Source organism: Theobroma umbraticum, unplaced genomic scaffold, assembly GCF_002168275.2.
Source record: "Theobroma umbraticum cultivar Fairchild unplaced genomic scaffold, ASM216827v3 scaffold_67.0, whole genome shotgun sequence".
Lineage (NCBI taxonomy): Eukaryota > Viridiplantae > Streptophyta > Magnoliopsida > Malvales > Malvaceae > Theobroma > Theobroma umbraticum.
The window spans coordinates 6,196,467-6,210,324 of record NW_018397262.1 but is presented as its reverse complement, the minus strand read 5'-3'; the positions used below and the strand labels follow the sequence as shown (position 1 = coordinate 6,210,324).

General features: G+C 36.2%; 6 protein-coding genes and 1 non-coding gene across 7 annotated transcripts; 6 read left to right on the top strand and 1 right to left on the bottom strand.

The window, feature by feature from the left end:
• The first annotated feature begins 84 nt into the window (after positions 1-84).
• LOC110419990 (uncharacterized) lies at positions 85-1,058 on the top strand. Its single transcript, XM_021433129.2, has 2 exons — positions 85-356; positions 575-1,058. Exons 1-2 carry the CDS (start codon positions 218-220, stop codon positions 853-855), a joined length of 420 nt encoding a protein of 139 aa, XP_021288804.1. The 5' UTR covers positions 85-217; the 3' UTR covers positions 856-1,058.
• Positions 1,059-1,763: 705 nt separating this feature from the next.
• Positions 1,764-3,250, top strand: LOC110419986 (putative disease resistance protein At5g63020). The gene is made up of 2 exons (XM_021433127.2): positions 1,764-1,855; positions 2,380-3,250. Exon 2 carries the CDS (start codon positions 2,392-2,394, stop codon positions 3,049-3,051), a length of 660 nt encoding a protein of 219 aa, XP_021288802.2. The 5' UTR covers positions 1,764-1,855; positions 2,380-2,391; the 3' UTR covers positions 3,052-3,250.
• On the top strand, positions 3,250-4,700 carry LOC149527021 (disease resistance protein At4g27190-like). The gene is made up of 2 exons (XM_089783929.1): positions 3,250-3,659; positions 3,713-4,700. Exons 1-2 carry the CDS (start codon positions 3,250-3,252, stop codon positions 4,698-4,700), a joined length of 1,398 nt encoding a protein of 465 aa, XP_089640055.1.
• A 130-nt stretch (positions 4,701-4,830) lies between these two features.
• Positions 4,831-5,572, top strand: LOC149527020 (putative disease resistance protein At4g27220). The gene has a single exon (XM_089783962.1). It carries the CDS (start codon positions 4,892-4,894, stop codon positions 5,321-5,323), a length of 432 nt encoding a protein of 143 aa, XP_089640088.1. The 5' UTR covers positions 4,831-4,891; the 3' UTR covers positions 5,324-5,572.
• A 104-nt stretch (positions 5,573-5,676) lies between these two features.
• On the top strand, positions 5,677-8,899 carry LOC110419991 (uncharacterized). Its single transcript, XM_021433131.2, has 4 exons — positions 5,677-5,908; positions 6,036-6,106; positions 6,230-6,322; positions 6,459-8,899. Exons 1-4 carry the CDS (start codon positions 5,782-5,784, stop codon positions 6,474-6,476), a joined length of 309 nt encoding a protein of 102 aa, XP_021288806.1. The 5' UTR covers positions 5,677-5,781; the 3' UTR covers positions 6,477-8,899.
• A 131-nt stretch (positions 8,900-9,030) lies between these two features.
• On the bottom strand, positions 9,031-12,470 carry LOC110419989 (uncharacterized). The gene is made up of 7 exons (XM_021433128.2): positions 11,870-12,470; positions 11,247-11,324; positions 10,461-10,495; positions 10,300-10,355; positions 9,906-10,004; positions 9,646-9,719; positions 9,031-9,485 (listed from the first exon to the last, which is right to left on the bottom strand). The coding sequence occupies exons 1-6, from the start codon at positions 12,293-12,295 to the stop codon at positions 9,661-9,663; spliced, it is 753 nt and encodes a 250-aa protein (XP_021288803.1). The 5' UTR covers positions 12,296-12,470; the 3' UTR covers positions 9,031-9,485; positions 9,646-9,660.
• A 424-nt stretch (positions 12,471-12,894) lies between these two features.
• TRNAF-GAA (transfer RNA phenylalanine (anticodon GAA)) lies at positions 12,895-12,967 on the top strand. The gene has a single exon. It is a non-coding gene; the product is annotated as a tRNA-Phe (tRNA).
• Positions 12,968-13,858: the final 891 nt, after the last annotated feature.

The following is a 13,858-nucleotide window of genomic DNA, read 5'->3' as shown; positions in this document are numbered from 1 at the left end:
GAACAGTGCCTGATTTTAATGTTGCTATTACTTTTGGTTTGGGTTTAGGCCCTTGATACCTGGAATCAGGAGGAAACAGTGGGCCACTAAACTAGAATAATAGCTTATGGTCTTTATAGCTCCTGGCCTTTATTTATTGGCCGAAAGTCAATTAGCTAATTAAACCATCGTCAACAGACAGAAAATCTGAGTCCTTGTGTTTCCGAAGGTTTCTACCATGGCTGATACCATCAGAACCGACGTAGTGGACAACGTTCTGAACGCCAAACGCCGTGACACGATTGGACGTTTCCTAACCAACCTCGGCAAATTCGCGGTTGATTCAGCCGCCAATGTCTCCCTCAAAGGTTTCACTGGTTCGTTCTCTCTCTCTCTCTTTTACTGTTTTCAGATATGAATTGCATAGCAGGAGCCATCCATCATCTTAATGGGAATTTTACATCAATCAGTTGGACCATATGATTATTCTGATTTCTTTGTTTAATGTTTGATGAAATCTATTCTAGCCCACCAACTGTTCATATGCCAATGATTTTGTTCCACCCTCTTGGCTTTTCTGGTGCGAGTACCGCAGGGGGAAATAAACTGTACGAGATTTTGCAGGAAAGATTCAAAGCTCAGCCAACTCCACCCTTGTTAAACGCCAAAAGGAAATCGGAACATGACAAACTGATGGAGAAGATGCAATTAGCAAAGATGGAAGACATGAATGAGGTTAAGCAACAAAGTAAAACAGCAGACAAACCTGTTGCAGGATCGGAGCCTATGAAGAAGAAGAAGACATCCCAAGACATGAAGGACTTGGGTCTTCAGAATCCTGACAGGAAAAGAATTTTCATTCGTTCTCGGCTGTAAAATTAGGCTGTTGTGTTGTTCAGCTCATGCTTCTCTGTTACAGAGACGCCATTTCTGAATCTTGGTTCTCTAGGACCGATCCCCCTCTCTGTCTGATTGACTGCAACCCTTCTCCTCAATTGGTAATTTGGGCTTTAAAAATAGTTGTTCTGTAAATTTGCATCAGTGTTCTGCCATTAATATACTGTTTCTTCAAGATGAAAGTTTAGGGCTGTCAAATTTTCTCCAGGATGTAGTGAACTGCAAACATATAAACTTGTGAACTTACCTCAAACACAAGTACAATTGACAGTAAAATTAACTCTTAAATGTTCTTGAGACAATGAGGGGTAAGTCACTGTTTAATCCTTTCAATCACCATGTTCATCATCATTCATGGAGGTCAAAGAATTTTTTAATCATGCTGATACGGTTCTATGTCATGATTAACTTATAGCAATTAAATTTCATCACAAAGGAAAAAGTTTGGATAGAAGACCAATTCCAACAAAAGGGCAAGTGATTTTCGATAAAGACCAAATTAATAAAATTAATTGAATAAATTCAGCTAAAATGGTTCGATTAACTTGGAAGTGAGCATGATTAAATCAATGACGACAACATTGTAATTAATATTCAATCGAACTAACCGAACGACCATTCAATCAACAATAATAAATTTGGAGTATTGAATTTGTGTACTCTTAGGCTCATTTTTTTTCTTTATTTTCTTCCCTAAGTACAACTTCGTTTCGAAATATGATAACCCAATCAAGCTTACTATATATTTCTTCCCTCCACATTTCCTTCTTTGATAGCATGACAGTTGCCGGGCAACCACTTGCATTGACTTGCCCACTGTTGATTTCTTTTGCTCCATAATTCATTCTTTTTTCTCACCGAAGATTAGGATTTGGTAAGGAAAATTAATAATATCTGCTACTTGCTTTCTTCTTGGCTTTTGCTTCTCCCTCAATCAACCCCTTTGGAGGACTGCTGCAATATCAACCTACAAGACTTGGTAAGCTGCTTACTTACTCTTGATTTTCCTTTTATCTCTGGGCATATTCTTTACAGTCTTGCATTATAGCAACATTTCATGTATATAAGTATAAATTTTAATTTGTGGGTGAATTAATGCAGATTTTCTAGTGAAAATATGTACATAAAAATAATTAATTACATACAGATGAATTTAATTTGAATTTTATCTAATTTTGAAAGAGTATAAGTACAAGATTGATGACATGACATTATAAAATTTCTCCCGTAAATGCAAGTACATATACCCGATACGTAACTCCCTGTATGAAATTAACTAAGATTTATATAGAGTACAAAAACAATAAGTAATGTTGATTATTATATGTATTTGTTGAGAGGAGGAACAACAAGAACAGGGATAGCATAAATGTAAACCAATCGTCTAAGAAATGTTTGATTTACTTGCCAATTTATTGGGCTTTGCTTGTTTTGTCTTTGTTCCATACTTGAAACGTTACAAGTCAGGTAAATATTTCCATTTACATTGATTTTGCATCACAGGAGGTAGCTTATATGGAGTTTGTTGGGTTAATCTTTGAAGTGATCAAGTGCATAGGGGAACCCACTTGCACATTCTTAGATAATCACATGAAACTTGCAGAACGTGTGAATGATCTTAGAAGAAGATTGAATGATCTGAATATCCGAAAGGAAGATATAGAATCAAGACTGGAAGTAGAGGTTCGTCGTAGGAAAGTGGCAAAGAAAGAAGTGGAGAAATGGCTTGGTGATGTGCAAAGGATGAATGATGAGTTGCAGAAGATTGAACGGGAGCTCCATGTCGTGTCATACTTCTCACGTGCTCGCCTAGGAAAATTAGTTCACAGCAAAACTGAAGAAGTGAAGGAAATTTATCAACAAGGCATTTTCCCTGATGGTGTGGCGATCGATAGGCCTCCAGCCACTGGAGTGACATTGCAGACAACGGATTTAGAAGGTGAAGCAAGAGCGAAAGAACAAATTTGGAGATACTTGATGGGGGACGAGGTTGGAATGATTGCAGTCTGTGGAATGGGTGGAATAGGGAAAACTACGGTCATGAAACATATCAACAATCAGTTGTTGAAGGAGACACGGTTTGATAAAGTGATTTGGGTCACCGTATCCAAAGAACTCAATGTTATCAAGTTACAGCAAGATATTGCTCTGGGGTTTGAGTCGATGTCTTCCTGAAGATGAATTGGAACGAGCAACCGAACTGATGAATATCTTGAAAACAAAGAGACATGTGTTGATCTTAGATGATGTTTGGAAACGGTTTTCTTTATTGGATGTGGGAATCCCTGAACCAACATTACAGAATGGAAGCAAATTGGTAATCACTAGCAGGTTAATTGATGTTTGTTTATCCATGGTTGTAAGGTGCTCAGAATGCAACCTCTTTCAGAGGAGGAGTCCTTGCACTTATTCTTGAATCAAGTAGGGCGTAGTGTTCTACAGCTTCCAGCTTTAAAAGAAACTGTGAAGCTCATTGTTCAGCAGTGCGGAGGTTTGCCGCTTGCCATTGTTACAATAGCAGGTAGCATGAAGGGGGTGGAAGATGTCCGTGAGTGGAGGAATGCACTAAATGGATTACGTGGACGTTTGAAAAGTGTGAAAGGATTAGAAGCTGACATATTCGAGTGTTTGATATTTAGTTATGAACGTTTGGGAGATCGAGAATCCAAAATTGCTTCCTATTGCTCATTATATCCTGAGGATTATGCAATTGGGAGGAGAGAATTAATAGAAAAGTGGATAGACGAGAAACTCATTGATGAATGCGAGAGTAGACAAATCATGTATGATCAAGGGCATTGTATTTTAAATAAGCTTGAAAACCATTGTTTATTAGAGAGGTGTCAAACTCAGAGTTTGTTTCAGGAGGAAGGAGTCAAGATGCACGATGTTTTGAGAGACATGGCATTGTCCATAAAAGCATCGGTCCTCGATTCATGGTGAAAGCTGGAATGCAATTGAATGAAGTTCCGGGTGAGAATGAATGGACAGGGGATCTTGACAAGGTTTCTTTGATGCGCAATTCAATATCAGAAATTCCTCAGGACATATCACCAAAATGCTACTTCTTGTCAACTTTGCTGCTGCAAGAAAATGGTGGAATAAAGAGGATTTCAGAGTCTTTCTTTGAGCACATGTGTGGGCTACAAGTTCTAGATCTGTCTTATACTGGCATTTTGGATCTCCCCAGTTGCATCTCCAACTTGGAAAACCTTGTTTCCCTTGTACTTCGAGGTTGTGTCAAGTTAAGAGATGTGCCTTCTTTGGCAAAGCTCAGAGCATTGAGAAAGTTAGACCTCTTTAATACAGCTATTGAAGAGGTCCCCCATGGCATAGAAATGTCAGTACACCTCACATATCTTGGTTTATATTCAGAGAGTCTAAAGGAGCTACCGAAAGGAATATTACCTAAGCTTTCCCATCTCCAATACTTGACAACCACATTGTGTTTAAGAGGTGAGGAAGTAGCCAAATTGAGGAAGCTAGAGACTTTTGCAGGTTTATTCTATGACTGGCAAGGCTTTCAGAAATACGCCAAGTCTCTACTGGGTCAATGGCCTACTAATTATGTGCTTGGAGTGGGATCACTTTGGCCTCCTAAAGTCGATTACAACTTGATCAAGTATTTTGAGAAACCTGAATATTATAAAGAGATAAATTTTATAAATTGTGAGATGGGGAAAGAAGACCATGTAGCACTGCCATATGACCTTCAGTCTCTGAATATTAGGAACTGCCATGGTCTGATAAGCTTGAGTAATATCCCTTTGTTCCGTAAAGCAAATGAGATGAAGAGTGTTATATTAGTGAGTGTGAAGGGATAGAGTGTGTGCTTGACTTGTCATATCGTCTTGCAACTCGCTTCATAGCATTGAGCTGCTATTTCTGAAGGAATTGTGCAACTTGCTTGAACTTGTTAGAGTACGTGTAGCAGTTGTATCTGCTTCTTTGCCCTCCAAAACCGCCTGCCATCTTCTCTTCTCTTAAGATATTTGTTTTGGAAGAATGTTCAAGGATGAAGAAGTTGTTTACAGTTGAGCTGTTGCAGAGCCTCCAAAACTTAGAGGAAATCGAAGTTAGAGCTTGTGAAAACTTGGAGGAAATAATAGAAACTGAAGGAGGAGAAGGAAGGGGTGCCGATGAAACAACATTCATGCTTCCCAAACTAAAAGAATTGTGGTTGATCTGCTTACCAGAACTGAAAAGCTTTTGCAGGAGTGGAGCTATGATTCGTGCAGATTCTCTTCAATATCTTTGGATAACAGGATGTCCTAAACTAAAGAGGATCCCTTTGTTTCTCTCCTTGCTTGATAATGGGCAGCCATCCCCTCCTCCCTCCCTCAAAGAACTGTGTATATGGCCTAGAGAATGGTGGGAATCAGTGGAATGGGACGACCCCATTGCTAAGGATGTCCTTTCACCCTTTGTTGCTTACAAGAGCTTTTGATTAGAAAGTGCCTGGACACACTCTCAGACTGGCAATTAACCTATTGCTTTTCCTGGAAAGCGGCAACATCTTTGGTTGCACCTGAATCTTGGACTATAGTTTCATGTGGTTCTTGCAGGACTCTCTCTATCTGAAATTTGCATTGCATAGTTACATTTAGGAATCTGTTTTGCCTTTTCTGTTTTTTCTGTAGATTATTTGATCTCTTGCGATTGACCGCAAACATCTCTATGGCTTTGTAAATTGAACTAGAAATATTTGATCTCTCCTATCTTATATATTACCCAAAATAATCTAAAAACAATAATAATAAACACATTACTTAAAGGGTAATTCAGTCCTTTCATGAAATTGAACAGGTTAAAGTTCTGTCGTTTTCACTTCTCTTGTAGTTTCTGTGCACTTCCATAAACACTCTCAGAATCACTTCAACGAGCAGAACAGCCAGCACCGCAACCATGTCAGCTTGGACCACCAGGGCTCGCCAGGCCGCCAATCTGGCACGGCTTTCCTCACCTAAGTCGGCTTATGCAACTCCTCAAGCTGCCTCGCTCATCCACAGGAGGGGCCTCGCCAGCGGTGGCGGTAGTACTCGACTCTCACACTTCCATCATCATTTTAAATCAATGACAACAAAAATCATATTTTTTATGTTAATTCAATAAAAAAAAAAAGAAATTTGAGCTTTTTTGATGATTGGGTTGTGTTGCAGATCATCATGGACCTCCAAAGGTGAATTTTTGGCAAGACCCCATGAAGCCATCTAGATGGAAAGAAGAGCATGTGAGTTTTGTTTTGTCTTTTGTATTAATTTGTTTAATTTGCTTTTTTGTTTCAAACCCAGTTCTTTAAACTGCTTAAATTTTCTCTTTTTTGTATGATTCTTATATCTTCTATTTGTTGCAGTTTGTGATTGTTTCTTTAACAGGGTGGGGTTTGCTCCTTTATGGAGGTTATAAGTATTTCACCAAAGGCAAGAAGGAAGGGAAGAAGGAAGAGGTAGTCAATTCTTTCTTTTAACCCTTTTTACTTATTTTTTGTTACCTGGAAATTTAAATTTTTTAAGTATAAACTCAAAAAAAAAAAAAAAAAAACCTCTTAAACTAGTTCTGTCTTGTTTTTTCTCTTTATGCAGAAGGTTGGACAGCCATAGGCATAAGCTCTACATGGTCTGAATATATAAGAGGAAGTAAGTTAATTAGCATACATGGTGAGAATGTCTTCCTATTTGTATATAATGGTCTAGTTTTAAGCAGTTTTAGTCATGTACATGACTCTTCAGAATAATGGTGGTGACTGTCAGCACTTCTTTTAATGTCTCTTGTGGTCCTATCACCAAAAGAAATAAAAAAGATGATAATGATAGTTTCTACTGTGGTTGTTTTCATCCTATGCTGCATCTGTAGTCTGTAGATGCCTGAATCTTCAGGCTTAAGTCCTGTTTAATGGTGGAACTCAGAAGAAAACTGCAAACAGCAGGATTCATATCTTCCTGGAATTGGATAAAAACTCGAATTATGTTAAATTTGAATGTTAAAAAGGTTTGAATATCTAGTTTATGAAATCTTGAAAGTGTTGTTAGTATTTTATAGGTATGTCTACAATTGAAAAAGACTATGATCTGTTATCCTTTCTTTCCCTCTTCTCTGCTTGATCAAAATAAACGTTTTAGGTTGGCAATGTGCCTCACTCATTCCTTTTCCATTCCGTTTTTAACAAATCCAAACAAGAACTTTATCCTCTCCTTCCCCCTCTCTTCCTTTCCCTCCATTTCTTCTCCTTCCCTACCCTTTCCTAAACATTTAGTGTAAGAGAAAGAACCCTCTTGATGAAATATTTTTCAGCTAGGTTTCCAATTAAAAATGTTATCATAAACAACATGGATAGGAAAAATTTATACATGCATTTGGATTAGGACAAAAGTGAAAACAGTATATACGGATAGCACCTTGTCCATGTTTCTTTTATATGTAGCATTTGCTTGCTCAGTCACACTAAATCACAGCCCACACATCCATACCAAGCAATCTTATTTTTCTCTTCACTTCAATTCTCAACTGCATCTCCATACGATTGTCATCCATGGATACCTGGTGAAGGAAAACCTTATCACCAACTCTAGCATCTTTGCGGTGAATAAATGCAAGCCAACGAACAGAAACAGCAGATGGGTTTGCTCTGGCATCTTTACGGCCAACAAATTCAAGACAACCAAATCCCCTCACACTTTGCTCAAGGAAGCATGGAAATTTCCAAGCTTTTCCATCGTTATCAACTGCATGTATATAGAAATTTTTACCATCTCCGGGAAGGGTGTCCATGAAACCAGAAGGGATCAATAAACCTTTCTTTAAGTCCTCTGCTTTTAGTGTCTTTGAGAACGTTGCCATGCTGGTTCCAAGTATAAAAAGTTAATGAAGTTGTGCTTCTGCTCGATTCTGAAGTTGCTCCCTTTGCTCCTTGTGCAGATATTATGGGAAAGAAAACTTACTATAAGAGAAGGAAAAATCAGAAATATTATTAACTTGAAATTAAGGATTGTTGGAAGTGGATATATGTATCAAACCAAGAAAAGTTCCTGGTGCTATTCTTCCTTCTTTAATCACTCTTGACTATTAGCATCCTTATTACCCAGCCAAAGAAAAGGAAATAACAGGGAAAAAAAAAAAAAAAGACAGACAAAGAAGTCATAAATGGTTAGATTCTAAAGAATATGGCAAAAGAGTAGATAGTGTACCTTGCCCGGTCTAACTGATCTGATACTTTTTTTCCCAAAAGATCTTGGTTAAATTTGTAAAAGAAGGAAAGCTCAAGAAAATAGCATCTTAGCAGTAGCTGATCTCTTTGAGAAACACTAAACCTGACCCAGTGTATTTAAAAGTGGGAAAGTCAATGCAAGTCATTCCAGAGGTTTCTTGGTGACTTCCCTTAAAGCTGCTTCAATATAAAATGAAAGGAAATGTTGAATTGAAGGAAAAAGTGAGCAGGTGAGAGAGAATTCTGGTCTTTCTTCTCAATAAGGAAAAACAAGGAAGCTGCTAAGTAGATTCACCGGGTGCAATAATTTCAACCCTAGAAATTTCATGTCTTGATGGCGACATAGTGGAGTTAATCTTGTACTTACGTTTGATAGCTTTGGTCTTTCTGACCTTGGACTTGGAATTCAGCAGAAATACACAGCAGCAGGGGGTTGCTAAGTAAAGTGCTCAACTTTGGACAGATTGTCTGCAAAACAATTTGATCTAGGTTCATTTTCTTCAAAACCAAGCAATTTGGGGCCTCCTAGGGGCTAGGGCAGTTCTGGCAGCCCCTTCAATGTCAGTGTTCTTGGACTTCATCACCTGTCTTCTTCATGTACTAGTTCCAAGCCATCTGCATGAACAGTTTTGTGCACTTACTGGGGTTACTCCATTTATAAAGCATGGCAGTGTTGCATGGCTACTTGGCCATGGTGTGTTTCTACCTTCTCTACTTGAAGCACGATGAGAAATTTTATTTGGATATCATCCAACCAAAGCAAGAATAATCTCTACTACTTTCATAAGTTTGTACCATCTTTTGGATCTCAAGACTTGTCCAAAGAGAGTCCATGACAGTAAAAACCATTGCCAAATTCTAACACCAACCGAACATGCAAAAGTTATTTGCAATAAGCATGGAAAGATATTAATGGACAGTGAAAAATCCAATCATCTAAGAGTCAAAGATGAACATTTGCAAAAAGTTTGTTTTATTAGCTGCTCTCTCAGCAGGTCTAACCATTGATAGTTCAAACAAAACCCTTCTTACAAATCAAATTGGTTTATTAGTTCATTCTTAAAGGCTCAATTAATAAGGTGAGGATGGAAGCAAAGAAAGATGGTAGGTGACAACAGACTATATACAGAGTTATGCTAGAGATAGCTGTGCAGTAACATAAGCAAACTATTCGTTCACCTTTTACTTAGCAACGAAAGAATAAAATACAAGAGTTATGCCACATGTTTTGTCAAAATTGATGGAACATTTGCCATGTCACATTCTTGGTCTTCATCTACAGCATGATGATTCATGAATTCTCTTTACTGCAGTCATCTCCATGATGCTAGTGTAAAGATATATTAATATGCATAAGTTGTTTAACTTGAACAAGATTGCACCTATTTTGCAGCAATGTGTATTTCTGCAGAAAGGAAACAAAGAAAAGATTCTTACATGAAATTATACTGAAGCATTAGCAAATTATCTATCAAATGATAAAGATATTGAGAACTTAAAAGTTTTCTTTCGTCCCTGGCTAGGTACCAAAAGCTCAAAGTAAACTATTTATTTAAGTTCTTTACCATGTATGATAGCCCTCAGTCTGCATCTTTTACTTCTGCTTCAACATCAACAACTGCAGCTGAAGAATCCTTTCCTGCACAAACCACGCAAGATACCCAGAATTCATAAATTGGCGAACTTAGACTGAAATACTTATCTTATCCTTAAATGGTGGATGTCCATTTATAACAACACCATTCATGACAGTTAACACTAAATCCTCCAGAAAATAACAAAGATTCTGAAATGCAAAAATGGCAGCAGGTGTTAAAGAGGGAACCTTTCTTGAATCCAGGAGAGAAGCCATTGAATGCTTGTTCTGCTTTTGAAGTTTGGTTGGAGAACTTTACAGGTTCCTTGACAAACTTGTCATCCACCACTGCAATGAAATCAAATTGTCAAAAACACATGAAAAGAATGTAGATCCTACTCAAAGTAACAAATGCAACAGAGAAAAGCTAGACAGGCTCACTACAACTTTAGCCAGATTATCCTTCCTGCCTACTCTATGGAGACATCTTCATGAGTCTATAAGCCAAAATGTATCAATAAACATAAAAATCTTAACCACCATATCCAATGGAATAGTGGTGTATGTAAGGATTAGAGTGTCAAATAGTTTTCGTAGATCGTCAATTCTAGCTTCAACTGAAATTGGTAAATCAAAGTTTCACCTGAAAATGGTTGACTGCAGTAAGGGCACAGCTGCAACTCATCATTTAGAAAAGACCTGCAAAAAATCATCATTGCTGTCCTTGTCAGATGAATTACAAAACAATCTCATAAATTTCCCATCAGTTCGCAAGGTGAGCTTAGAGCTGTTCATTGCACTTACTTGAAAACCTGAAAATCATTTCCACAGTTTGGGCACTGCAAACAAATCAGATACTACAGTCAATAGTAAACAAATTTCCATATATTCGTTCACATTATAAAGAACACCAAGTAAATCAGAGCTGTGTCTCAGAAAACAAAACATGAAGATATTTGATACTTATGAGCACAGAAAGTGAGTGTCCAACCTAAACATCGTAATAGCACAGCAGCACATGATGAGAACTTTGTTGCTAGAACTCATTTATGAGGGAAAGTTATTCACAATGTGCACTTGATCCTCCCTTAAATATTTCAAATGGCCACCAGCTTCATTTGTTTTTTTTTTGTTTTCCGTTATGCAGTGTAATATGGTTGCATTGTTTAGTACCAGTTTTTCATGATTCATAGACCCCTGATGCATTATTTTCGATTAATTTTTGGAAGAAAACCAAAATAAGTGCATGGACACAGATTAATGGAAAAACTCATCAATGGACATATCAAACCAATGAGTTCAGACCATCTCTCAATAAAACACCTATTTATAGAATTTCATAAGCATGAATGAAAAGATTTGAACTGTTGCAGAAGCTACTGACCACATTGACTAAGATATGCAACTAGAAGGCTTCAACCATTGGTTTAGACAGACATGTTCTATTGCCTTTAGGTATAGAAAGTAGCCGTTCGAATATTAGTTCTTGCAACTTCTAAGGTGGAGGATCTATAAAACCCATAGAAAGACAATTAAAGAAACCAGGGTGTTATAAACTGAACAGGCAACCAAAAGTTAAAGAAGCCTCACACTGCTTTGAACAATATCTCGGCCTGCCCACCAGAGGAAGGCTCCCAAACCTACAATAGGTACGAGAACTGCAAGAAGCTGAAAATGAAGATATCAGTCATTAGATGCAACTACAATTACTAATGTCAATATCAACAATACTATTTTTAACTGATATATATATATGTAGAAGCAATACTATATCCAAGATGGTCTCACAAGGCAAATGGTGATACTTTACATGCCAGCTAATGCTACAAGTTTTCAGCAAAACAAGAAAATCGGTACACAAGAACAACTTCTGATACCTTAAATTGAGTAAAAATGCAAGGCAAAAGAAGATAACTATAGTTATCATATATCAAGTAAAAGAAATGCAGGCAATTTATCAAGCCCAACTACAAAAGCACCCTGAAACAAGTAAAATATTAACAATAATTTGATCTTTGAATAGAAATGCTCAACCAAAGCATCCGGATATTGGGCAAACAAAACCAGGAAGAAGGGGAACTATAGTTCTGCTCAGTACCCTAATTATATCTCCAACACTGCATACATATGATTCATGCCAAGAAAACAATAATAAGCTAAATTTCACATTCATACATATAAAGAGACAGAGAGAGAGAGAGAGAGATTAATACCCAAATAGAGACAATAGCATCTAAAACCCAGCCAAGCTGACCAGTCATTGAAAGATAAGTCAATCCAATAGCCACAGCAATATTTCCCAGAAGCCTAGCAGTGTTACTATCAAATTTCCCACCACCACCACCACCTCCACTACCGCCACCACCATTAAACCCAAAATCTTGATTAAACCTCACCAAAACCACTCTTTTCTTCCTCTTCCACCCTTCTTCTTTCACAAAAATCCCATCTTTGCCCCTACCCACTTCCCCAAAACTCCATCTTTGCCCCCTGAAAGCTCCCAACTTGAACCTTCTTTGCTGCAAAGAAGCAACTTTGGGTCCTTTTAGAGAGTAACAGCAAAAGGGTTTCTCAGAAAACTCTTCATTTGATAAACTGACGGATGAGAAGGTAAGGGAGAATTGTAAAAGTGTTGTCATTGACAAGTTTTAGGAAAGAACAGGCTTTGGATTGTGTACTGAGACTTTCATGGCTTAATAATACTACCTAGATTTTTCTTTGGACATTTTGAGCTAGTTTCCTAATTTCTACTTCTTTCCATTATCCTTTGGAAGCGTGCCACGTGTGCTTTCTGTTGATATCCAGTTTGATGATATCTTGACAGAACTTTAGCTTCTGGCTGCTGTACTTTCATGAGTTTAACCTTTAGGAATAGAATCCAACGGCAGTTTTCCAACCAATAATTTTTTTAAATCTTTTTAGATGGAATTTTGACCAATAATTGTAATTCCAGTGCAATTGTAATTTTTGACAGAACTCTACTGTAAAATCCTATACATCTTTTAGGTTAGTGGAAACCCTGTCATTCACTGCCCTTTTGATAATTTGAAGTAAACTTGCATACAAGTATCTAGTTATCAAATGATAACAGCCACCAGCAAAACATGAAACCATTTGCTGAGAATTTTCTTGACGGTGGGAAGTGCTGCTTCACTTTCATCTTTCCTTCGTAAAACCTTGTCCTCTTATTGCAAGTAATTTTATAAGTAAAATAGTCAATGATATGATGTCCGCAAAAGCGGGGATAGCTCAGTTGGGAGAGCGTCAGACTGAAGATCTGAAGGTCGCGTGTTCGATCCACGCTCACCGCATTTTCTTCCAATCATTCTTTTCGCTTCCTTTTAAATAGTCTTTTTCTTTCATTTTTTAAACATTAATTAAAATAAATTTATTAACAAAACATTTCATTCTTTTTTCTTCTTTTTAAATAGTCTTTTTCTTTCATTTTTTAAACATTAATTAAAATAAATTTATTAACGAAACATTTAATTTATTTTTTTTCAAAACATTAAACTTAATGCATATATTGAAAAATTTCATGTTAATTAAAATAAATTTATTAACAAAACATTGAATTTATTTATTTTCCAAACATTAAACTTAATACATGTATTGATTAATTAGTTAACACATTGAACTTAATACATGTATTGAAAATTTTCACATTAATTAAAATAAATTTATTAACAAAACATTGAATTTATTTTTTTTCAAAACATTAAACTTAATACATGTATTGATTAATTAATTAATAAAATATTGAATTTATTTTTTTTTCAAAACATTGAATTTAATACATATATTGATTAATTATTTAATCAATAAATTAATAATTTATTAATTTATTCATTAATTAATAATTTGTATATTAATCAAAATAAAATTTATTAATTAATAAAAAACCAATTCAAGAGTTATTTTTTATTTTTTTTTTCAAAACATTGAATTTAATACATGTATTGATTAATTATCTAATCGATAAATTAATAATTTATTAATTTAATTATTAATAAATAAAAAATTAATTTATCAAAATATTTTTTTAAAATATTAAATTTAATATATATATTATGATTATATGAATATTATCTAATTACCGAATTAGGAATGTTCTAACTTTTTAATTCCCTAGCAGCTCATGCAGGCCATAATTCCTCTCTTTTCCTTCTATGGAATTGACTTTCCATTCTCCTATGAGGCTT

Excerpts from the sequence above, each read along its gene's own strand:
- LOC110419990 (XM_021433129.2), top strand. The coding sequence starts at position 218 with ATGGCTGATACCATCAGAACCGACGTAGTGGACAACGTTCTGAACGCC. Across the intron at positions 357-574 it reads CTCCCTCAAAGGTTTCACTG|GGGGAAATAAACTGTACGAG; the intron begins GTTCGTTCTCTC and ends CGAGTACCGCAG.
- LOC110419986 (XM_021433127.2), top strand. The coding sequence starts at position 2,392 with ATGGAGTTTGTTGGGTTAATCTTTGAAGTGATCAAGTGCATAGGGGAA.
- LOC149527021 (XM_089783929.1), top strand. The coding sequence starts at position 3,250 with ATGCAACCTCTTTCAGAGGAGGAGTCCTTGCACTTATTCTTGAATCAA. Across the intron at positions 3,660-3,712 it reads TGCGAGAGTAGACAAATCAT|AGAGGTGTCAAACTCAGAGT; the intron begins GTATGATCAAGG and ends ATTGTTTATTAG.
- LOC149527020 (XM_089783962.1), top strand. The coding sequence starts at position 4,892 with ATGAAGAAGTTGTTTACAGTTGAGCTGTTGCAGAGCCTCCAAAACTTA.
- LOC110419991 (XM_021433131.2), top strand. The coding sequence starts at position 5,782 with ATGTCAGCTTGGACCACCAGGGCTCGCCAGGCCGCCAATCTGGCACGG. Across the intron at positions 5,909-6,035 it reads GGGCCTCGCCAGCGGTGGCG|ATCATCATGGACCTCCAAAG; the intron begins GTAGTACTCGAC and ends GTTGTGTTGCAG. Across the intron at positions 6,107-6,229 it reads CTAGATGGAAAGAAGAGCAT|TTTGTGATTGTTTCTTTAAC; the intron begins GTGAGTTTTGTT and ends TATTTGTTGCAG.
- LOC110419989 (XM_021433128.2), bottom strand. The coding sequence starts at position 12,295 with ATGACAACACTTTTACAATTCTCCCTTACCTTCTCATCCGTCAGTTTA. Across the intron at positions 11,325-11,869 it reads ATGCTATTGTCTCTATTTGG|CTTCTTGCAGTTCTCGTACC; the intron begins GTATTAATCTCT and ends CTTCATTTTCAG. Across the intron at positions 10,356-10,460 it reads AATGATTTTCAGGTTTTCAA|GTCTTTTCTAAATGATGAGT; the intron begins GTAAGTGCAATG and ends GATTTTTTGCAG.